Source organism: Tachypleus tridentatus, chromosome 7, assembly GCF_004210375.1.
Source record: "Tachypleus tridentatus isolate NWPU-2018 chromosome 7, ASM421037v1, whole genome shotgun sequence".
Classification (NCBI taxonomy): Eukaryota; Metazoa; Arthropoda; class Merostomata; order Xiphosura; family Limulidae; genus Tachypleus; species Tachypleus tridentatus.
In genome coordinates, this window is record NC_134831.1 from 421,069 (window position 1) to 442,781 (window position 21,713).

Genomic DNA, 21,713 nt, shown 5'->3' on the forward strand with positions numbered 1-21,713 from the left:
ATACTATTAACATTCGTGAATCATATGAAAACTAAACATGTTTTAACCGCAAGAACCCGAAACACGGTAGATATTTCTATACTAAATCTTTATTACTTTAACAGTAAATATAAACAATTCGATTTCAAAATTAGACCACTAAACGTTAAAATTTATATTTATTCTTCCACATATATATCTGTGATGAGAATGTTGGGTGGTGGTATGTTTATTATTATATAGCGTTTTTAAGTTTTAACCAAAACATGCAGTTATACGCCTGAAAAATCAGTTATGAAATTCTGTTTGTTTTATAGGAAAGCCACTTTGGGCTATTTGTCGTGTCCAATGCGAGAAATTGGACTCCAGATGTTAACGTTGTAAGTCCAGACATTTACCGCTGTACTACCGCGAAACTTTTTCTTTTTTATAAAACAGTATTTGTATAGCTGGTCAACTGTAAACCGTTTAGAGGATACCGTGTTTTAAAGTTTGCTCCAAAGCCTTACCATTTTCATAGACTCTGACATTTCCAACATGTCGTTCCAACAGCTGCTGAGATCTTTAGAGACATCAGCAAGAACATCCTGAAATAATTCACTTCAATTAAAGGCAATATATATAAAAAACAACAACAACAAACAAACTAACTAAACTGCAAGTAGTATTCCCGTTTCCGTCAGAAACTTTCTATCAAACCACGAATATTTTATTTGTAGTACTAGAATACGTAATCTCCACATGTAACATATTTTGTAACAGACTTACTGTACTTGATTATAAAACATATATTTCTTATCAGGATAGCAACAACTTTCTTTTACAGCTGGAGCAACTGAGATGTAGATTTATATTCACGACGGTTTGTTTTTTCAATGTCCTGTAAATACAACTTTCAGTGCAGAACGTACATAATTTAGGGATTCTAATCAGGGAAAAGAAACGGCTAAGCTTTCTAGTTGTGACAACACAGCTAAATGAGGGACCACTTAAACTAATTAAGTTTGAGCAAGTAATAAGATATCGTAATAAATTTTAGAAGAACAGATTTATTACATCCGGGATCTGCGACAGCTCTTCTTCGTTCATAGTCATCAGGAAACATCCTAGACATCGAACTCCAGTAATAGTCATTCTGCAGAGTATAGAAAACTAAATATTAACACAGAATTAGAAACAAAAACGTTAGTTAGGTGGTAAATAAATGTATGTATATATATATGTGTGTATATCTTGGTTTAACAATTGAACCATAGTGAGGATGGAGGTATAAACTTTAACAAACCGGTTAAACTTTAGATGTAAGAAGTCTCAACAGAAACAATTTTTTGTTAAAATCTAGCGAATTTGTTTTCACAAATATGAGTTAAACAGCTGTTATTAATTTTAAGTAGTATATTTACATTGTTATTTTGAACAATAAACAGAATGAAGCACGCGAGTTAAAACTCACAAGTTTGGTGTTTTTACTGTTTACTAACATACAGTTTTAAATATATTACACCACAGATATAACGATATGTACATTACTAATAAAACACGACAGTAAAACGATTGTACTATTAGACAGTTCTAAGAAAGGATATAACCTGGGTGGACCTGGAAAACCCTTCTAGTAGCAGGAAATGTATGCCTAAAAAAGAAGACAACACCAGTTCAGGTTACACTAACCCATGTACTTTTTGTAATTGTTTCCGAATCGAATCACTCATTTCCGGGTCGAAACAGAGTTCATCACCATAGCCACTCATCTTTAAAGTGTTCAATGCCATTTCCAGGGTTTCCGGTGGGATTCGAGATATCTCAGAAGGGTGAAGTGATAACAGTAGATTCCCCAAGGACAAAACTTGTCCATCTGTTAACTTTCCTTGAGTGGCTCCCTGTTGTAAACAAAGTACAAACAAAAACAAGGATTAAAGTATTAGTGGTAACTCTCACTTACTTGGATGTTATTCTGGCAATAACCAATGTTCATAGTTTGTAACACTAGGAAGACTTTGTACGTTATAGTAGGAAATGTTCGATACAATATTACTGGCCTTCGAAGCGGGGGGGGGGGGCGCACCCGTCTTCAAGTTTTTAGTCTGTCCCAGTAAAGATACACCAGAATTACAGAAACTAATTCCAAGAAAAGTAGGAGAATGTATCCAGGTTAATTCAGCACCTAAGAGTTTGACCCTAAGGCAAGCACTAAACTCCAGACATAATGGGTGTGTCTGTATGGCGCATTCCATCGCTACGCTCAATCAAATAAATATTGGGCTTCTACACTTTTAATTTATCACTGAATAACATGTTTCTAAACACGCCATAGTTTGTGTTGCTCCACTATTTAAAAAGTTACCTTAGCAATTAATGGTTCAAAAGATCCTATCTAGTGGCATTACTACTCTTAGTATAAAAAAAGACAATTTGGTAACTCGACATCGGTAAGAGTGGACAAAAACAATAATCTGCAAGTTGAACGCAATAAATTAGAAAGAAAAACTTGCGTACAATATAACAAGCTGTACAATGAATTAAAGTATGGTTATTAAGTTTTTCATTAAAACTAGCGGGTCGTTGTTTGGAACAGAAAATAAAAGAACTGTGGATTTTGTTGTTTTCCAATAGTGTTTCCTGAAAACGACATGAGACTTTGGAGTTGTTCCTGTTCTTCAGGACCTCATGTGTTGTAATTAATAATCCTGATCTAAAACACAACAAACCATGCCTGATAATTCTACTTAATCCATTATTCTCTGCAAACTTTTCAATAAAACATTTAAAGAACGTGTGAAGAAATCCATCTAGTCCTTAGTAAATTATCACGTGGTGTTATAAACAAGTCAAGTAATTAAATAACATTAATGTCATTTCTTTTCTTCCTCATTTACTAATCCAGCATGGCCAAGTGGTTAGGGCGCTCCACTCGTAATCTGAGGATCGCGGGTTCGAATTCTCATCACACCAAACATGCTCGTCCTTTCAACCGTGGGGACGTTATAATGTACGGTCAATCCCAAAATTCGTTGGTAAAAGAGTAGCCCAAGAGTTGGCGGTCGGTGGTGAGTCCTAGTTGTTTTCTCTTTAGTATTACACTGTTAAATTAGGAATGGCTAGCACGGATAGTCCTCGTGTAGTTTTGCGCGAAATTTAAAACAAACAAACCTCACTTAATAACATACATAAATGGTACTTAACTTATGGAAAGCAACATTTTGCTGACACATTCGGCAATATTTTCCTAAAAAAAAACATTTTTACAATTGGATCAAGTGCCAACATTTACAGCTTGCTAATGTAACGTGTTCCTCTGAAGATGATAAAATCTTGTAAAAAAATGCTCCAGTAGTGTAAAAACAATAATCGGAATGAGAGTTTTTGAGTGTTCTGGTTGATCCGTTTCTTAAGCTATCCAAGCAATGCATTGTTACTGTTGTAACAGGACAAATAGGATTTTAGGTTGTGTCTATAGAATTGTTGAATACAGGTTCTAAAGTTCTGTTATTGTTTAGGTCACTGGCTAGGCCACATTTGAAGTATTGTGTTCAGTCTTGGGATCCTTATGTCAGAAAGGACATTGAGCTATTGGAAGTGATTTATTAGGATGTGACTGAGGTATTTAATATGGATCAAAGAATTAATATTGTTGATACATAAGTTTTTTCGTATTTAATGGTGAAATGGTAAGACTAGAGACACAAGAGAGGTAGGGTAGGAGACATCATCTCAGATAGAGTTATTTTTTTAACAAGGTGGTTAGCTTCTAGAATAGATTACCTTCAAATTTGGTAAGTACAGTTAATTTAAGGGTGTTTAATGTAAAGCTGGATAAATATTTAAATGATAAGAGCTCTTTTTGAGTTTTATAGTGTTTAGTTTAATGTAATGGACGGGGAGGCCAAAATGGACCAAAATTACAATTTCTTAAACTTCATTAAGATCTATTAGAGAAATCACACTTTATGACATATAATATCAGTCTCAATTACTAATTAGGTTCTATTTTTTACATCTGGTTCTCCTTTTAGAAAGGCCCGGCATGGCCAAGCGTGTTAAGGCGTGCGACTCGTAATCTGAGGGTCGCGGGTTCGCATCACCGTCGCGCCAAACATGCTCGCCCTTTCAGCCGTGGGGGCGTTATAATGTGACGGTCAATCCCACTATTCGTTGGTAAAAGAGTAGCCCAAGAGCTGGCGGTGGGTGGTGATGACTCGCTGCCTTCCCTCTAGTCTTACACTGCTAAATTAGGGACGGCTAGCACAGATAGCCATCGAGTAGCTTTGTGCGAAATTCAAAAACAAACAAACAAACCTTTCAGAAACGTTGTGGTATATGTAAGTCTTTTAATGTTTTCTTTTCTAAGAAGTATATTCATAATTAAGGAACAGTACCGTAACGTTTAATATAACCCTTCTGAACTGGAAGTTGGCATTTCGAATAATTATGTTGACAAATAATGGATAATAGTAATATTTTATAGTCCTCTTTTGGGCTGGTGTCGTTATTTCGAACAATCGCACTTATAATTAAAGAAAAATACGCTAACATTTGATGGAAATATTCTGCACTTTTGCAATAATGTGATTGTGTGCTTAAGAAATGTTTAATGTTTGGATGAAACACTACTCTATTTTGCCATTCATATTGAAAATTTCAATTTACTTAATAGATTTAAGTTCACTGTATTATGAATATGAAAAAAGGTTGTGTTTTAAATATTAATCAGTGATATTTAGCACTTGACCAAAAACTGCCAGATCTATTGTAGACGTAAGATGTTAAAACCTTTAACACATTTTTAAATCGTGAATACTGAGATGCTGCTATGAGTCATGTTTAGGTTTTATATCAAAATCACTTTCTTTGTGACGGATGTAATAGTAAGATACGCAAAATTACTCCACTATCTAGACAGGTGGTTAAGAAAAGAAACGACAGGGGATAGAGTACCTCAGAAAGGTTAATACGTCATGGGAGGTGTATGTTTTGTTTTGCCTGGTAATTATTTAGTGATTAAACAAAGGTGGCCAGGAACGCAGTCTTTAGTTCGCTTGTTTTCGAATTTCGCGCAAAGCTACACGAGGGATCTCTGTGCTAGTCGTCTTTAATTTAGCAGTGTAAGACTAGAGAGAAGGCAAATAGTCATCACAACCCACCGCCAACACTTGGACTACTCTTTTATTGATGCATAGTCACATAATAACGCCTTCCATGGCTGAAAGGGCGAGCATGTTTGGTGTGACGGGAATTCTAACTCGCGACCCTCAGATTTCGAATCGATCGCTCTAACCTCCTGGAGATGCCGGGACTCAAAGTCTCTAGGCAATGACAAATCTACCTAAAGTATAGAAGCTTAAGTGAATTTCACAGCAGGCGCGTGATTTTACTAAAGGCAAGGCCATGTCTTTATTGAACCACCTTTTAGCTTCACCATCAACAGTATTAATTCTGTTCGTATCGCCCGCTTGAAAATAAAATACTGAAATAAAGGATAGCGACGCACACACAAAAAGAAAAGTACATGTCCAAAACTTAATAACAAAAAATACAAAAACATACCCTACCCGTATAAGTTTTAATAATAACAAATGCTCACAAAAATATACTTTACCCGTGTAAACTTTAATAATAACAAATGCTCACAAAAATACACCCCAATCGTGTAAGCTTTAATAATAACAAATACTCACAAAAATACACCCTAAACGTGTAAAGTTTAATAGTAAAAAATACAAAAATATACCTTATCCATGTAAGCTTTAATAATAACAAATACAAAAATATACCCTACCCGTGTAAACTTTAATAATAACAAATGCTCACAAAAATACGCCCCAATCGTGTAACCTTTAATAATAACAAATACTTAAAAATATATACCCTAACCGTGCAAGATTTGTTGATATAACAACCAATGATAAACAACCTTTTTTTGGAAAATTAGTCCTTAGGCTTTGGTAGCAGTGAGATAGGAATAAAATATTTTTCTATAACAAGCTACACTAACTAAAGATAGTAATAGAATATCTTCCATATAAAAATGCAGTACCAAGTAACTACGTAACACTGGACATATACATACCATGTTTTCAAGGGCAGCTCTTGCCAGGCTTTGTCTTTTCTGTTTTGGTTGAATATTGAAGATGGCGTTGGCTTTCATGTTGGCTAGAACAGTAAAGATGGCGTTTCGCATGGACTTGTCACTTTCTCTGATGGCTTTTTCACTGTTGGCAACATTTGATAAATACACGATATATTGGCATGTTTGAATAAAATCAGCATGTTAGTCAGTTACAGTATGAGCTACATTGTATAGAAGATACACCAGTAACGACATAAAATTATTTATAATGTGAGTTAGGGTGTACAGGATAAAATTGTCTTAGTGAAAATAAGCAGTAATATTATATCGTGATGAAGAGTTTTGTTTTAAGTAACAGATCTTTACCTTTATGGCTGAAATTTATTTCTTTTAACTATTGAATGATCTGTAAGAAAATAAACCAAATATTGTACTTGTATAAGTTGTCAACCGAGGTGACTAGAATGTTGGTAATTAGTTGATAACCATGATAATTATTATCTTGGTGGTATATCTAGCCATAATATAAGCAGGATTATAAATTAAGAGACAAATACGTGATTACAATTTGAGTGATCACGTGGTATACCTAGCCATAACATAAGCAGGATTATAAATTAAGAGACAAATATGCGATCATAATCCGAGTTATCACGTGGTATATCGAGACATAATATAAGCAGGGTTATAAATTAAGAAACAAATATGTGATTACAATCTGAGTTATCACGTGGTATATCTAGCCATAATATAAGCAGGATTATAAATTAAGAGACAAATATGTGATTACAATCTGAGTTATCACGTGGTATATCGAGCCATAATATAAGCAGGGTTATAAATTAAGATACAAATACGTGATTACAATTTGAGTGTCTCTATGAGAGTGACTTGAATTGACAAAAAGAGTATTATTAGGTGATAATAGCAAACATTATCCAGTTTTAGATCTTAACTCATAATTTTAATGGTGAACATGATCATAATACGGTGGATGATTCCGACCAGGAGCTAAGTGACCACAAGAGCACCCGTGGCGACCCCGCGACTGTGTGAGTAAGTTGAGTGACCACAACGATACCTGTGGCGACCACCCGAATATATGAATGAGCCAAGTGACCATAAGGACAACCTGACGATCCCGAAACTGTATTAATGAGCTAAGATACCACAAGGACTATCGTGGCGACTGCATGAATAATTACGACACAATTTAAACCTTCTAGACAATTACTGCAATGCCAAACTTGGCCACAACAGTGACGTTCTCTGGAATAGGTGTCACGTGATTTGAAAAAGTAGTGAATTCAGACTCTGTATACTGTTGGTTGACGGTTAACATTGCATGACATCAGCATTCCCGATTATGGAAATTCCCCGTCTGACGACCTTACCTGAATGTTGACGCTACTATTGCTCCTCCTATAGCAAAAACGTCTCCCGGAGAAAGAAAGTTTAGTATCTCTTGTTCACCCAAATTCCTGTTTTCGGACATCATCTGGAGATATTCTTTCAGCTTCATGCTGAGGCAACCCGTCTATAGAATACAGATATCGTTAATATGACGTTATAAAGTCACTATCTATATGTTTACTGGGAGAACAATATCATTATTTTACCCTTTTCTTAAGACAAAATAATTATTCGTTATATTTATCGATGGGCGAGAGTCATTATCTAATATTTTATTTATTCGTTTTCCTTAAACGTTGTTTGCTTAATATGTGAACTTAGAAACCTTATCAACAAGGAGAATATGCAATTGCACATCTAATCTAATCAAACTTGACCAAAGCTAACCTAATCTAATCCGTTTATTATCATGTAAGAACTTAACACCTGTTGTGGCAAAGCGTACTGGTCAAGTTGTGAGGATATTGATTCCAGTATGTTCATCACGTTGCTGGCATTAATACTCTCGATCCAGCGACACGGAACTCTGGGTAGGTATCGAATATCTGTTCTAGAAGAGGAAGAAGTCATTAATTAACAATTTGTACGCAGATGCACGGAAATAACGTAACATAGAAATACATCGTAAATAAGAGCTTCGTGAACACAAACTACTTTTTCTTGAAAGTACAGGGAATAATTATGGAAAAAAAACATGTTTCTTGTTAACACAGAACAAATCAACTTAGTTTCGTTATTTGTACTTACATGTGATTATACGTTTGTACAGTTTTTGTATTGCTAACTAATACGAATTAAATGGAAAATAAATGTTGACTGACTTGGCGTAAGATTTCTATAGCAAGGTATAAACGTCAGTTTATGGTGTAATATGTAGATATATTGGTTGGTTTTTTGTAATTTAAGCACAAAGTTGCATAATGGAATATATCTGCCCATCACGGGTATCGAAAACCGGTTACTAGCGTTGGAACTCCCGCAGACATGCCGCTGTGCTCCTGGGAGGTGGATGCGAGAAGATACGACAAGAAGGTCGTCGTTGTTGTTTTTATTCTGTCAAGCTACGCAATAATTCTCTCTACAGCAAGGAATCGAACCCAAGATTTTAACCCTTAAACGTATCGCTGATTAACTGAGGAGAGCAACGAGAACAATGTTACTTTTCTGTACTTTGAGTATCGGCTTCAAATCCTGTGTATAAATGAATAACCTAAAAGTTGTTATATTTACTGAAACTGTCACTTCATAGTCTCTTAAGATATTGAGAATCGTAATATATTCGGATATTTATAGCACGAACACAGTGAAGACCATACACAAGAAGTTATGACTTTTGATGGTCAGTGTTTGTAAAGCTACTAAAATCTTGTGCTACCGTTCCTAATTCCCTGAAACATCAACTCTTATGATCTTCTTTACCAACGACCAGTTGAGCTGACCATAACATAATAACTCCTTCGCGGCTGAAAGGATGATCATAAATGCAAAGCGACTGCCCTTACTGTCAAGCCCTGATGGTTAAAAATGGGAAATATTTGTAGATTTATTTTGGCACGAAGGAATTTCTTATTATTTTGAACATTTCAGTCCTAGGATTTTAGTGTTGTAAGTTATGTTTGTTTATTTATCATTATTATTGATATATATATCAGTTTTACAATATTACAAAGTAACTTTTTGTATATCAGATAAAGAAACAAAAACTGTGTATTTATTTTGTGATATCTATTTAACTAACGTGTTGTGTTCGTTCTTATATAGATTAAAAATAGATTAACAGACACATTGAACTGCATTGTTAATCATAGAGAGAAACACATAAAACTGCTTTTGAAAATTTCAGATGACAGCGATAGTATTAGAACTGTTATACATTTTAGATACAATACTCTTCAAAAAAAGAAACGCAAAAGGCAAAATTTGAGACATATTGTTAACAAGTTTATTCCGGGTAGTTCTGTATGACATATGTGAAACTTTGCACATTCACTGCTGAACATCCAAAGTCTGACTGCAAAGGCGAAGTCCACGCTCACTAGTTGAAGTTTAACGTCACTCAACGTCAATAACGAGTATGCCCCCCGTGAGCATCAATAACTGCTTGGCATCTCTTGCCCATGGAAGCGATGAGATGACGAATCACATCCTGTGGAATGGTTGTCCACTCAGCCTGCAAAGCTGCTGCAAGCTGAGGTAGAGTCTGCGGTTGAGATTGTCGCCGTCGCAGACGTCGGTCCAACTCGTCCCAAAGATGTTCGATGGAGTTTAAATCTGGCGATCTGCAGGGCCAGGGAAGAACGTTTATGTTGTGGTGTCTCAAGAAGACAGTGGTGAGTCGGGCTGTGTGAGGACGGGCGTTGTCATGTTGAAAAACGTCGTTGACGTTCACCATGATGAGTTGCACATGGGACCTAAGAATCTCGTCGACGGTTGCGTACGGTCTGACCGAAAATCCTACGCAGCCCTGGTATGGTCGAGGCAGTAGACGTCGCAGTGGTGGTCCTATCCCGAAGGTGACGTAACCGGATGTAGCGATCTTGTGCGGGCATGGTCACACGAGGTCTGCCGATCGTGGACGGTCACAAGTTGATCCATGTTGTTGGTGACGATTCCATAGCCTTGTGATGGTGCTTCGGTGGACATTCACAGCTCTGGCAACATCTGATCGATTTTCGCCTGCTTCCAATGGCGTTGTTGCGTTATGCTTCAGTCAGTCTTGGTGTAACTGTATTGCGTGTCGGTGGCTTAACACTGAGCTATGGAAACCGAGAACCCGTTACTTTTATAGGGATTTTGCACATGTTGCACTTGCAGAACATGCAGATCTCTCAAACAAATTTATTGGACACGAATGCGTTTTGGCGAAAAATCCGATGTTTTCCTCCGTTTTCAAAGTGCACAACTTTTATTGTCATTTTGGTCTGACAATCAGTGCCTTAGCACGTGTAGCATCACATACTCTGAGCTTGTAACGTTATTACATATATTTCTCTTTAAAATAAGAAAAATATCCCTTTTGCGTTTTTTTTTTTGAAGAGTATATATGAACTAATACATATTTATAGAGTATAGAGCCCAGAATGCTGTGTAAACACTACGTGAGTACAGAAAGTGTCCATAAAAGTAGTCTGCTTAGAGAGTACTCTGATTATACACAAATAACACATGTTTACTTACAAAATATTGGAGACATTTTTTGTAGTAATATTCTTATTTCGATATTTGTCTATTACGGCTTGGACCTACAAAAAACAACGAAACACAATTCTGAGTAAAAAAACACAGGGAAGTACGTATAAAATCCACAAAGATATATAGCACACACATATATTTGTTCACTTAATTACTCGTTGAAAGTGCTGCATATTGTTTTTGTTTAAATATTTGTTTAAATTAACCTTTTGGTTTTTTCAATAACAACAACAACAACAAAATTATTATTTTTATTTTTTAAGTAGTAACTACAGAGATGCCAACTATTTCAAATGACTGAGTGTAATGATTGTAGACAGAGCCCGTACAGATATCGTACAACCACTGGATAGAGTTTTGAGTCATCTAAGTCTGTGGACCCATCTGTGGCGAAACTGTAAACACTGTTAGTAAGTATGCTTGAAATCATTTTGTCATCTTCACAACCCAACATTTGTACAATGGCTGTAGTTTTGGTTCCAGCACAGTCATATATTTTCCCTATATCAGAGTCTGGGAACATTTTTCTGCATGATCGGCTACAGCTAGGGGTAAATATGAGCCATGACGTGAACATCACTTCTACATTTATGGTTTCATATTCTGAATTTTTATTCATAAATGTCGTTATCTGCATCGTTTTTGTCTTCGCCTCAGCCTTTTGTTGGTGGGATGCTGATTTTGTATATTCGGAACAATCATTTATCCTGTCATGCGCCACAGAAAAATCGATGTGACAAACTGTACAAAACGCATGACTGTCACTGACTTTTGATGCAATGACCGGATATTTTGCTCTATACTCTTTCTTAAATTTTTGATTCACAGATTTAGTCCTTTTAGATTTGCCAGAAACAAGACATTCTGGTGAACGAGGTATCTTTTTTTCCATCTTTGAACGATCGCAATGGTGTTTCTATGCTGCTTAGAAAACAAGAAATACCCATCTACGTGAGCGCTGATTGGCTGACAAGCATGGATGACGTAACTATGGATTGCCTTACATACCCAGTATGGAGAAGCACCGCACTCAAACTATTGGTAGACGTCGGAGATACCTAATGGTTAACGTACGGACTCTGTATCGTAGGTCCAAGGTTCTATGAATACATTGTATGTTTAAGGGACAGTGTTGTTGTTTTGCCCAAAGATTTCTGGCAGTTGGTGATGCTGACTGCCTGCCTTCCTGTTAGTCAGTATATTATAATTAAGGGTGGTCATATCTGAATGAAACCGAGGCATCTCTGACATGGCTGTTTACTCCATGTGTCATATAAGGGGATGTTAAAACAACAGCAATACTGTTTGGAAGTGGCCTACAACACCAAAATCATAGTTGACTGTTGATGTACGATTCTTCGCTTTTATTGCGAGAGGTTTGGGTAATGGGCCAGTTAAGATCATTGTGTCTAAGCCCTTATTTGCCTTAACATTTATTTCCTTAAATGTTAATACGTCCCACCAGTTTCAACATCATACACCCTGTGATAAGACGATTATTCTATTAAGAAATAAAAATGAAACAAACGTCTAAGCAAGTGAGAAAGGAAAAACTCGTAATAATCAAACAAGATATGTTTTAAACTTGTAAAAGGAGACATGGATGACGGTAGAATTTTCAACTTAAGGTCATTTCTTACCAGAAGTATAGAGGATCCACTGACGACCGACTGAAGTTTCTCTAGTTCACTGATGTCCAGACTGGCGAGTTTATTGGCGGGCAACATGTTAGCCATGAAAGCTGTGATATTCTTCCCACTCTCCTTAAGCAATGTGGTTAACTGATCCAGTTGTTTATCTTCCCTTAACTAAAATGAAACGTTTTTTTTTCTAAATATTAGACTATCTTATTTAATCGAAAATCTAATAGGAATATGGAATGCCAATCACTGTTTACACACACACGCATTGATGACACATATGAAAGATTTTTCTACTGTTTTCAATGTTTTTCATTGAATTACAACAGATATTTATATCTATATACATTTTATCAATGAAAAAGACATGTTATTTTAAACTTTTCAAGGTCGCAATATTATTTAAGAGTTGAAAAGTTCTAAAATAGATAGAGTTAGATAAGAAAACATTATATTACATGTTATTTCCATATCAATTCATTATGAGTAGAGTATGACCTATAGATATAGGTAGGTGGTAGACCAAGATGGAGATGGGTGCATTATTACTACGTCATCTATTATAACACCAACTTGACCGTGGAAGGTGAATAGAGTAATTTATGGCATTGAATAAGGGTATTGAATAGGTCACAAAGAATGGACAGACATCTGACAATGGGTAGAATGTTAACAGAAGACTGACAGTAAAAAGTGGCCAGAATACTGACAACAAGTGTACGGAAGATGATGACCTGTTAACATAGGATATTTGAATCTCCTTGTCGTATCTGAATATGTTTGGAAGCTAGTTTTATCGTACAATTAAAACAAAAAGGAAATGTTTGTAACCACAATGTACGGTATAACAAGATTTTCTCCTATATTGTGGACGTTCTTTTTGGTTGACGTTATAAAAAATTAACTTAATTGAAAGTTGTGTATTTCTTTTATTTATTTGCTTTAAGATTAATATTAAAAATTAAACTAAAAAGGTATCAAACATAGTTAGAGGAAGCAAAATTCACCAGGAGGAGAGGACTAAAGTGTGTGCGAGATCTGAACGTGAAATCCTATGGGGATCAGGGATTATAACCTCCAGAAAATGTGACATTTATATACACTTTAAATGGAAGAGTTCCTAAAATATACTCGGTGAAACGCAGCCACTTAATGTGTGATAACTTTGAGATAATTAATTGTCAATAGCCTGTTCCATGAGGCGTAAACATGGAGAGAGACTAAACCCCTCTTGACTAGCCCTTCCGTCTGTGTCAGAGCGAAAGTTATATTAAATATCAGAGAGGGTGATACACTCTAACATTAAAAGATACATACAAATCTAGATTTCAATAATTATTACCTGAACTCGGAAATGCGTGGAACAGTAGTGAAAAAGACATTTTAAAATCCTAAATTTAATGACTAACAGAAAAAAAAACAAACAAAAAAAATTTAAACCGTAGGATACAAATACTCTAATAAAACATTCACATATTTAAAATTAACCAACTCTCACCTTTTTCAGTATGACAAAGGCCTGACTTGGATCCAAGTCTTCCACCATATTTATTCGGTCCATATTTTCCAAAAGAACATTGGAATCCATGTCATTTAGTTCTATTGATGATATACCTAAACAATCAACATTAAGTTTAAGGTATAACTGTGGCTTTATCATTGTATTTATATAATTGATTGAAGTTTATGTGTCCTTTATAACTACGTTAGGTTTAAATATATTTCTAAATGCAGTGAATTTCCACAATTTGCGCTTAAACGCATCTTGAATTGCACACTTTTTTGCGTTATATTCACATACATTCTTTACTTTAATTTTGAACACATTTATATTTACTTTCTTACAATTTTAAAAATATTTTTAGATATATTTCGTACTTTAGATTTGAAAATATTTTAGTACTTCTTTAAGTTATGTTTCGCGCATATCTTTGCGTACACTCTTTACCTTAGGTTTGAGAATATTTTTATGTTTATTACCATTGCCATCGGAGGGGAGGGTATTGCAATTGGGTCTGTGTCTGTTTGTCTGTGTTTTCGCGCGAGTATCTCGAAAACTAATGGACTGATCTATACACAAATTTTAAAGAAGACAGGAAGTCTGTGTGGGTCTGACCCCCGCTAGTACAGCGGTATGTCTCCGGATTTACAACGCTAAAATCAGGGGTTCGATTCCCCTCGGTAGGCTGAGCAGATAGCCCGATGTGGCTTTGCTCTAAGGAAAACACCCAAACACCCTGTGTGGGCCAGCTCTCTCAAAGTCTGGTCCGGATGACTTTGAAACAATTTTTATAATGGATATTTTTGCGGTTTCAAGTTAATAAACCTGTAAAGTGCGATCGGATTTGTACCAACTTTCATAGGCACATTAAGGTTGAGGTTCCTAATTATACCACAAAAATGGTCTGGATCGTTGATTATTCTGAGTTTTCGAAAGTGAAATTTGACATTATACAATAGTTTTAATAGCATGCAATCTCCATAAGGAGCAGCGGGGCGAGTGTATACAATCTGTGATTGCTCTTTCATTTAGATTTGAACAAAAATATATTGTGGTATTTAGGTTTAAAGTAACTTCTTACATTATGTTTTGTGTGTAAACGAACAAGGAAGTTATACTTAAAAAAAAAGAATTGTTCGTATTAGCCTTTAATAGTTATCATACATTGTAATAGTGGTACATTTCTTAAGAACCTCCTATGTTATTGTTCCAATGGCGTAGGAATCGGGGACCCCCAATTTTCAATATGTCTCAGTGAAGATGCATCAAATTTACTGAGGAGAAACAGGAGAATACATAAGATTTAATCTAGAACGCAAAAGACCTGTACTGTGGGTGTAATGGGTGCACCTTTGATGCACACGTTTTCTGTTCTTTTGGTCAAAAAAAATCTTTTCCCTCCACTTTTATTCTGCCTCCCACATGTATATATTCTGAAATGAGCTATAACCTCTTCTTGCACGATCCTAAATCTTGTATGACCAGTTTCTCATGATATAAGATGTTTCAATGTACTACTAATTACAGTGATAAAACATTCATGAAAAAATTAATTTGTTTTTATCAGACATGAATGAAAAGGCGTAGTTAATGAACAGAGCAGGTGGCGGTTCAAACCCAAATTTGGAATGATAGTATATAATTTTCAATTGAACAAAAATCACTGTATACAAAACTTGTATAATTATTCTTCGTCTTTAAATATTTCATATAAGATACATTATATAGAACGTTTGGCCTATTTCAAAGATATTTTTTAATTATTCCAAAGCAGACGCGGGATCGTATAGCTATACGTAAGTTGGCAGATTGCAAGTTTCTAATCTTATTTCATTTCTTTCCAACAGTTTGGATAAAAAACAACCTACTTTTTATAACTTCTGGCGGAACTTGGCGCAAATTTGCCGAAGTCCATTTTTCTCCACGGAGTTTGTGTAATAATTTTCTCCCCTGAAATATCAAAATCAACAAGATGTCCACATTAGAAACAGTGTCCGTCTCCAAGCACGCATCAAGTGAGTTGAAAAATATGATATACATACGCTTAGGTTACCACGAAGCGTGATTCAGCTGAAAATCTAACTGGGAAAGTAGCAGGGCCTAATGTTAATTATAAATTCGTAGTTAGTTGTACTGAAAGTCATAGAATACAGAAAACTATATTTTCATTAATATTACAATCCAAATACCTTTAAATATCTAAACCTTATTAACAATATAAAGATATGTTGCTTTAAAGTTATAGGAAAAACATACAAGTTTGGTTATTATGATTACAAGGAGATAGGCCTCATATGGTGGAATATATGAACTCCATTTCTTGCTATCTCACCAAGTATTTCCTGTTACGTTCGTTCTGTACGAGCTCCAATAACATGTCTTTACTCAGAAGGTCTTTTTCTGTGAGGTCATTCAGCAAGGACTCTGGTACACAGTTTATGATGCTGTCCAGTTGTTTGACAGTGTCACTTGACCACGACACATTTCCTTCCGTTTTATTTGTAAATATCATTCGTTTTTCCTTTTAGCAAAATAGCAAAATCAGTCATATCAGTTTTTAAATATCAGTAAACACAGTCAATTTTATTTCAGCCGTTTAAAAAGTAAAATTAAATAAAGTATAAAAAATGAGGTAGTTTTAGAAGTTATATTCCCACGGTTAGGCCTAAAGTGAAGTAAAAGTATCGGGTAAACTTTACAGAAGTAAATATAAACCAAGTATATTTAATTGAAAATGTTCGACTTAAAGTGATTATTAATCCGATCGAATGGAAGAAGAAAAATTCGGATTTACTCAGAAGTAATCACCTTGAAATTTTGCTTATTTAATGTTTATTCCCGGGTGTAGTTTCATTAAATATATGATAATTGTAAGATCATGTATGTGTTACAATGTGACAATCTCAATTTAAGCCTTTTACCCACTAAATTATAAAGATTTCCTGTTGTTTTTTCTATTACAGAAACTTTTCTCCCCTGCTGGAACAGTGGTATGTCTACAGATTTACAACGCTAAAATCAGGGGTTCGATTCCCTTCGGCGTACACAGCAGATAGCCCGATGTGGCTTTGCTATAAGAAAAACAAACCAAACCGAAACGGCTACTCTCACTTCCACTTTTTGCTCACCAGGTCACAAAAATTTTGTGTGCTTCTTAAACATCTGTTTATTTACTTCCACAGGGTATGTTTCAAAGTATTACTGCAATACGAAATATCACAACAAACATGCATACCTTTTAAGCTGTGGGGGCATTATAATGTTACGGTCAGTCCTACTATTCATTGGTAAAAGAGTAGCCCAAATGTTGGCGATGGGTGGTGATGACTAGCTGCCTTTCCTCTAGTCTTACCTTTCTAAATTAGAGACGGCTAACGCAGACAGCCCTCGAGTAGCTTTGCGCGAAATTCAAAAACAGCCAACGGACCAAAGCAATGCGAAATAAATTAATATACGATTGTATGTTGTGAATTGAATAAAACATTGTAATCACGAAGGTAGATTAACTTTTCAAAGTTAAATGCTAGGGGTGGGGTCGAGGGTAGATAGTACATTTTATGAATGAATGTGTTTTAATCTTAAATCTCATACCAGACTTCACAAAATAATAGGTTTGGAATGTACGCTGGGCGTGTCCCTCGCAGCTAAGAAATAGTAAATTGTAATGTATTTCTATGAGCACACCGATCGATACAAGTTTTCGTTTTGTATTAAAATGTAAGAAATACTTTTCATAACCATAAAACAAAAGGTACTGTGAAAACAAAACTAAACAAAAGTGGCAAAACAACAGAAAAGAAACTGAACAAAACAAAAGCATCGTAAAGCCGCCAGAGTTGTGTCTTAACTGACGCTGCAGTATCTTTAATCTGGTAAGACTGATGCGTAAATCTGAAATGTTATTGTTCTAACAACCATGCCCATGGCATGTAAACTTATAGTACATTTATTCACGAACAAAATCCGCCACATCAACCTGTAGATGAAAACACGATAATATAATTAAAATATGGCCTTCAGAGTATACAACACTCTTGACACTTTGGTATATATGTTTTACAAACCACTCGTATGGATTTTTTTTTACGTGTAAGGGCTGTGACAATTTTGAAATCGATTAATCGTTTCCATTAAATCGAATCACATAATCGTTAGTCATTTTGATTCCAACATTTAGCAAACACGACGAAGGTATAGAAATTTTTGTTTGTTTGTTTGGAATTAAGCACAAAGGTACACAATGGGCTGTCTGTGCTCTGCCTACTGCAGGTATCGACATCCGATTTCTAGTGGTGTGAGCCCGCAAATTTGCCACTGTACCCTGGGGAGGTATAGAAGTAGTTCGAACTAAGCTTAAACACAATAAAATGAACATATTTTACCTTTTTCTAGAAACAATACGTTTACGCGAATTGGTTCTTGATGTAGCTGGTTAATTTGTATTGTTTTTGTGCTATTCGAATAAATTAAAATGTAACACATCGTTTAGGACCCGCACACGTTCCCAAGTCGCGTGACATGTAAGAATTATCGTAACTTTCAATATCACTGAATATTTAATAATTTAAAGGATTGTTTGTGTATCAAGAGATAAGCTTTCGTTTTCAAACAAAATGGTTCCTACTATATCCGAATAGAAGCGATTTTTTGGTTTTGAAATCCAATCGGATTCGATTATCATTGCATTTTCACTGAAAATTTAAATGACTAGATCGACGTTATTTAATCAATTTACAATTGCAAGACTTTTAGGTGAAACTTTAGCATACAGCACAGGCTGATGTTCTGAAACAAGTGTGGAAAAGTAGTCTTAAAAGTTCAGTGGATGAAAAAAAACTTATAAAAGTAATGTTTAAAACAAAGAAGACGAAGAAAAACCCGCGTGGAAGTAGCATTCGGAACGCAGTATATGTGAAGAAACTACTATGAGTGGAAATATTATTTGAAACGCAGTGTATGCAGCAAAAAAAAAATATAAATAAAATATTGTTCGAAACACAGTGTATGCAACGAGAAAAGTGAATAGAAATAGCGTTCGAAACGTAAAAAATGAAATATTGTTCGAAACGTAAAAATGACAAAAAACAACAACAAAGTAACTTAGAAGTAATGTTCAAAACATAGTAAATGTTATTATTCTGTGAAGTTTTCCGGTAGTAATTTTTTATGTGACTAAATATGAAGTTATTTGAGAAATGTATTTAGAAAACAGAAGTTTTTAAAGAATTTACAAGTGTTTGATGAAGGAGCACGTGAACGTTGTTCACTTTGTAAAACACTTTGGAAACTTATCCAAATAATACGCGTTTCAATGAGTTTTCCATAATTGTGAAGGATTTAGTATCATATATTTATTCTAATATCGACGTTTGAAGTTAAGCACAAAGTTACATAGTGGGCTATCAGTACTCTGTCCATCACGGGTATCGAAAATCCTGTTTCTAGCTTTTTAAGTCCACAGATATACCGCTTTGTCACTGGGGGCATTTGTTTCAGTTAAATATACTTTTAGGAATATATATAAATTATATACTTAAATATGTATTAAAAATTCCCGCCTATTAACTTAATTCTGTAGAAGATTATCGAGTGTAAAAATAAACAATTTATATTTTACGAATGCATTAAAGTATCGTCAGTATTATTAGGCCAACTGAAATTTGTATAATTTCGCTCGACTAAGCTTATAAACCAACATAACGCGCCAAGAGACGGTTTATATTTTTGGTTTGCTACAGTTGGCACACTGTTTACAGATCACAAACATTACAAACCATATAACTTCAAAGGATTAACATCAGACATTAGTATTTTTACGAATGCATACATTATATAATTTCAGTGGAGAAAAATTCAGGTGGAATCAGCAAAGAATTAGGTAGGTTCTTGTTAAGGGAACTGCACCGATATCAAGTCAGAATTAGTTCGCTCGTCGTGAACCCTCGATAAGATATTAGAGAAGGTCCGGATCAGATAGAAGACTCAATATTGTTTGTAAGTTTGTAAAACTTTTATATATAAATCACCATTTGTAATAACCGTTATTGTAAATTCTACTATTATTTATATATTAAAAATATATTTGTATTAAGAAAGAAACTCTGTGTATCAATCTTGTTGGCAAATGTCATAAAATATATTTGTATTAAGAAAGAAACTCTGTGTATCAATCTTGTTGGCAAATGTCATAAATTTGATCCATCTTTACATAATTATTTTCTAAATTTAAATTAAACTTTAACTCAGTTTTATATTATTTTAAATTGCAATACATAACAATATGTTTACATTGAAGTGGTCATTTTCAACAGTAAACGTCCTCCAAATCCTTAAATTACATAACACAATTTTATCAATTATTTTATGCAATTTTTGAAAAAAAAAGTTTAATTTGTTATTAAAAATACCAAAAATGCGCTATTTATTTATTAGGTAAACATAAACTCAATTAAGAGATCAGGGGTTCGAGTCCTATTCGCTGGACATTTCTTAAAATTTATCTTACTTTTATATATTTTAATTATAATCATAGTACAGCAGTTTTAGATACGAAACTGTTTTCAACGCTGCTTTTCTATTATTTTACAAAGCTACAACGTTTCTAGAAGTCTTTGGACAAAAATTGGTGCCCTCCAGTGGCATAGCGGGATGTCTGCGGGCTTATAACAGTAGAAACCGAGTTTCGATACCGGTGGTGGGCAGAGCACAGATAGCCTATTGTGCTTAATTACAAAAAAAAATTAGTTTAAAGCAAAGATCAAAATTAATTTATAAAATTTTGGGTACGTTATTAAAATTGCATACACCTGATTACCGAACAACCACTCCCCTCAACAACCCCCCATACATACATAATGTTTGATGTTGCATATAATGTAATAAAACTGTAAAACATCTGTTGAAAAAAAACATAACCCATTGTTATTTTAATACAACTAAAGATACATAATTATAAATCTATTGACTGATGTTACCTGCATTCACGCTTTTTGTTTGTCACTGACGTGTAATTTTTAAGAGTTTTTAAACCGTGAAGTTTCGAATAAAATTATAATAATTGAACTTACCATCATAGTTAATTCGTATCCAAGGTTTTTTTTCTCTTGTATAACATCCATTATTTGTGTTTTATTTAAATCCAAAGACTTCATGTCGGTTAGCGAGAGAAATGGCCTCAGATCTCCTAGGCTGAGAAACGAAACATATACAAATTTGACATTGCATAGAAACCAACGACCAATTTTAAATGCAAATGCGTGGCTATCACTTGTCCCCTGCTGGGACAGCAGTAAGTCTACGGATTTACAATGCTAAAATTACGGTTTCGATTTCCCTCGGTTGACACAGCCGGTTGTGACTTTGCTATAAGAAAACACACATACACTTACTATATTCATTATCATTTCATTAGAATTAGCTTGACTTTACTGACGCTATAGTAGGACGTTGTTAAATCGTGCGACGCGAACAACAAGTCAGAAGTTAATAAAGAAATCAAATGAGATTCTTAGCTCCGTGAGAAAACAGACAAACTGAAAACAGTAACATGTTTGTATGTAATAAACGTATATTAGGACGCGTATTGAAAATTTGCATATTATCTCACACCACCATCGCTTTGATTCACACTGTTGGATTCTTAAATATATTATAACATTTCGTTCTAAGCAAACAATTTCAAATACTATAAACCTGTTTAATTTATTATATTACAGATTTATTTTATTTTTACCAAAAGTTAAAAAAGAATTGTAGTTTGGAAGCCTAACACATCCTTTGATTCGCCGCTTCTCTATTGAGAACTGAAGTTTCACCTATTCAAAGCTCGTCTGCGCAGCTTCGGCAAGAAAACATCTACTTTACTATATAAATATCCAGAGGGCGGTCTTTGTCATTCCGGAGTTCCGGGCAGAATTCAGTA

At 34.7% G+C, this 21,713-nt stretch overlaps 1 protein-coding gene across 1 annotated transcript in view; it reads right to left on the bottom strand.

The window, feature by feature from the left end:
• The window catches only part of LOC143254951 (uncharacterized), a 76,457-nt gene that overhangs the window by 24,992 nt on the left and 29,752 nt on the right, over positions 1-21,713 (bottom strand). The window contains exons 8-19 of the mRNA XM_076509871.1: positions 20,860-20,980; positions 16,125-16,313; positions 15,661-15,742; positions 13,790-13,905; positions 12,292-12,459; positions 10,637-10,701; positions 7,886-8,009; positions 7,441-7,583; positions 6,047-6,188; positions 1,651-1,859; positions 1,036-1,114; positions 489-566 (exon numbers count right to left, since the gene is read on the bottom strand). Coding sequence (XP_076365986.1) covers positions 489-566; positions 1,036-1,114; positions 1,651-1,859; positions 6,047-6,188; positions 7,441-7,583; positions 7,886-8,009; positions 10,637-10,701; positions 12,292-12,459; positions 13,790-13,905; positions 15,661-15,742; positions 16,125-16,313; positions 20,860-20,980 — 1,516 coding nt within the window. The remainder of the gene's footprint in view (positions 1-488; positions 567-1,035; positions 1,115-1,650; positions 1,860-6,046; positions 6,189-7,440; positions 7,584-7,885; positions 8,010-10,636; positions 10,702-12,291; positions 12,460-13,789; positions 13,906-15,660; positions 15,743-16,124; positions 16,314-20,859; positions 20,981-21,713) is intronic.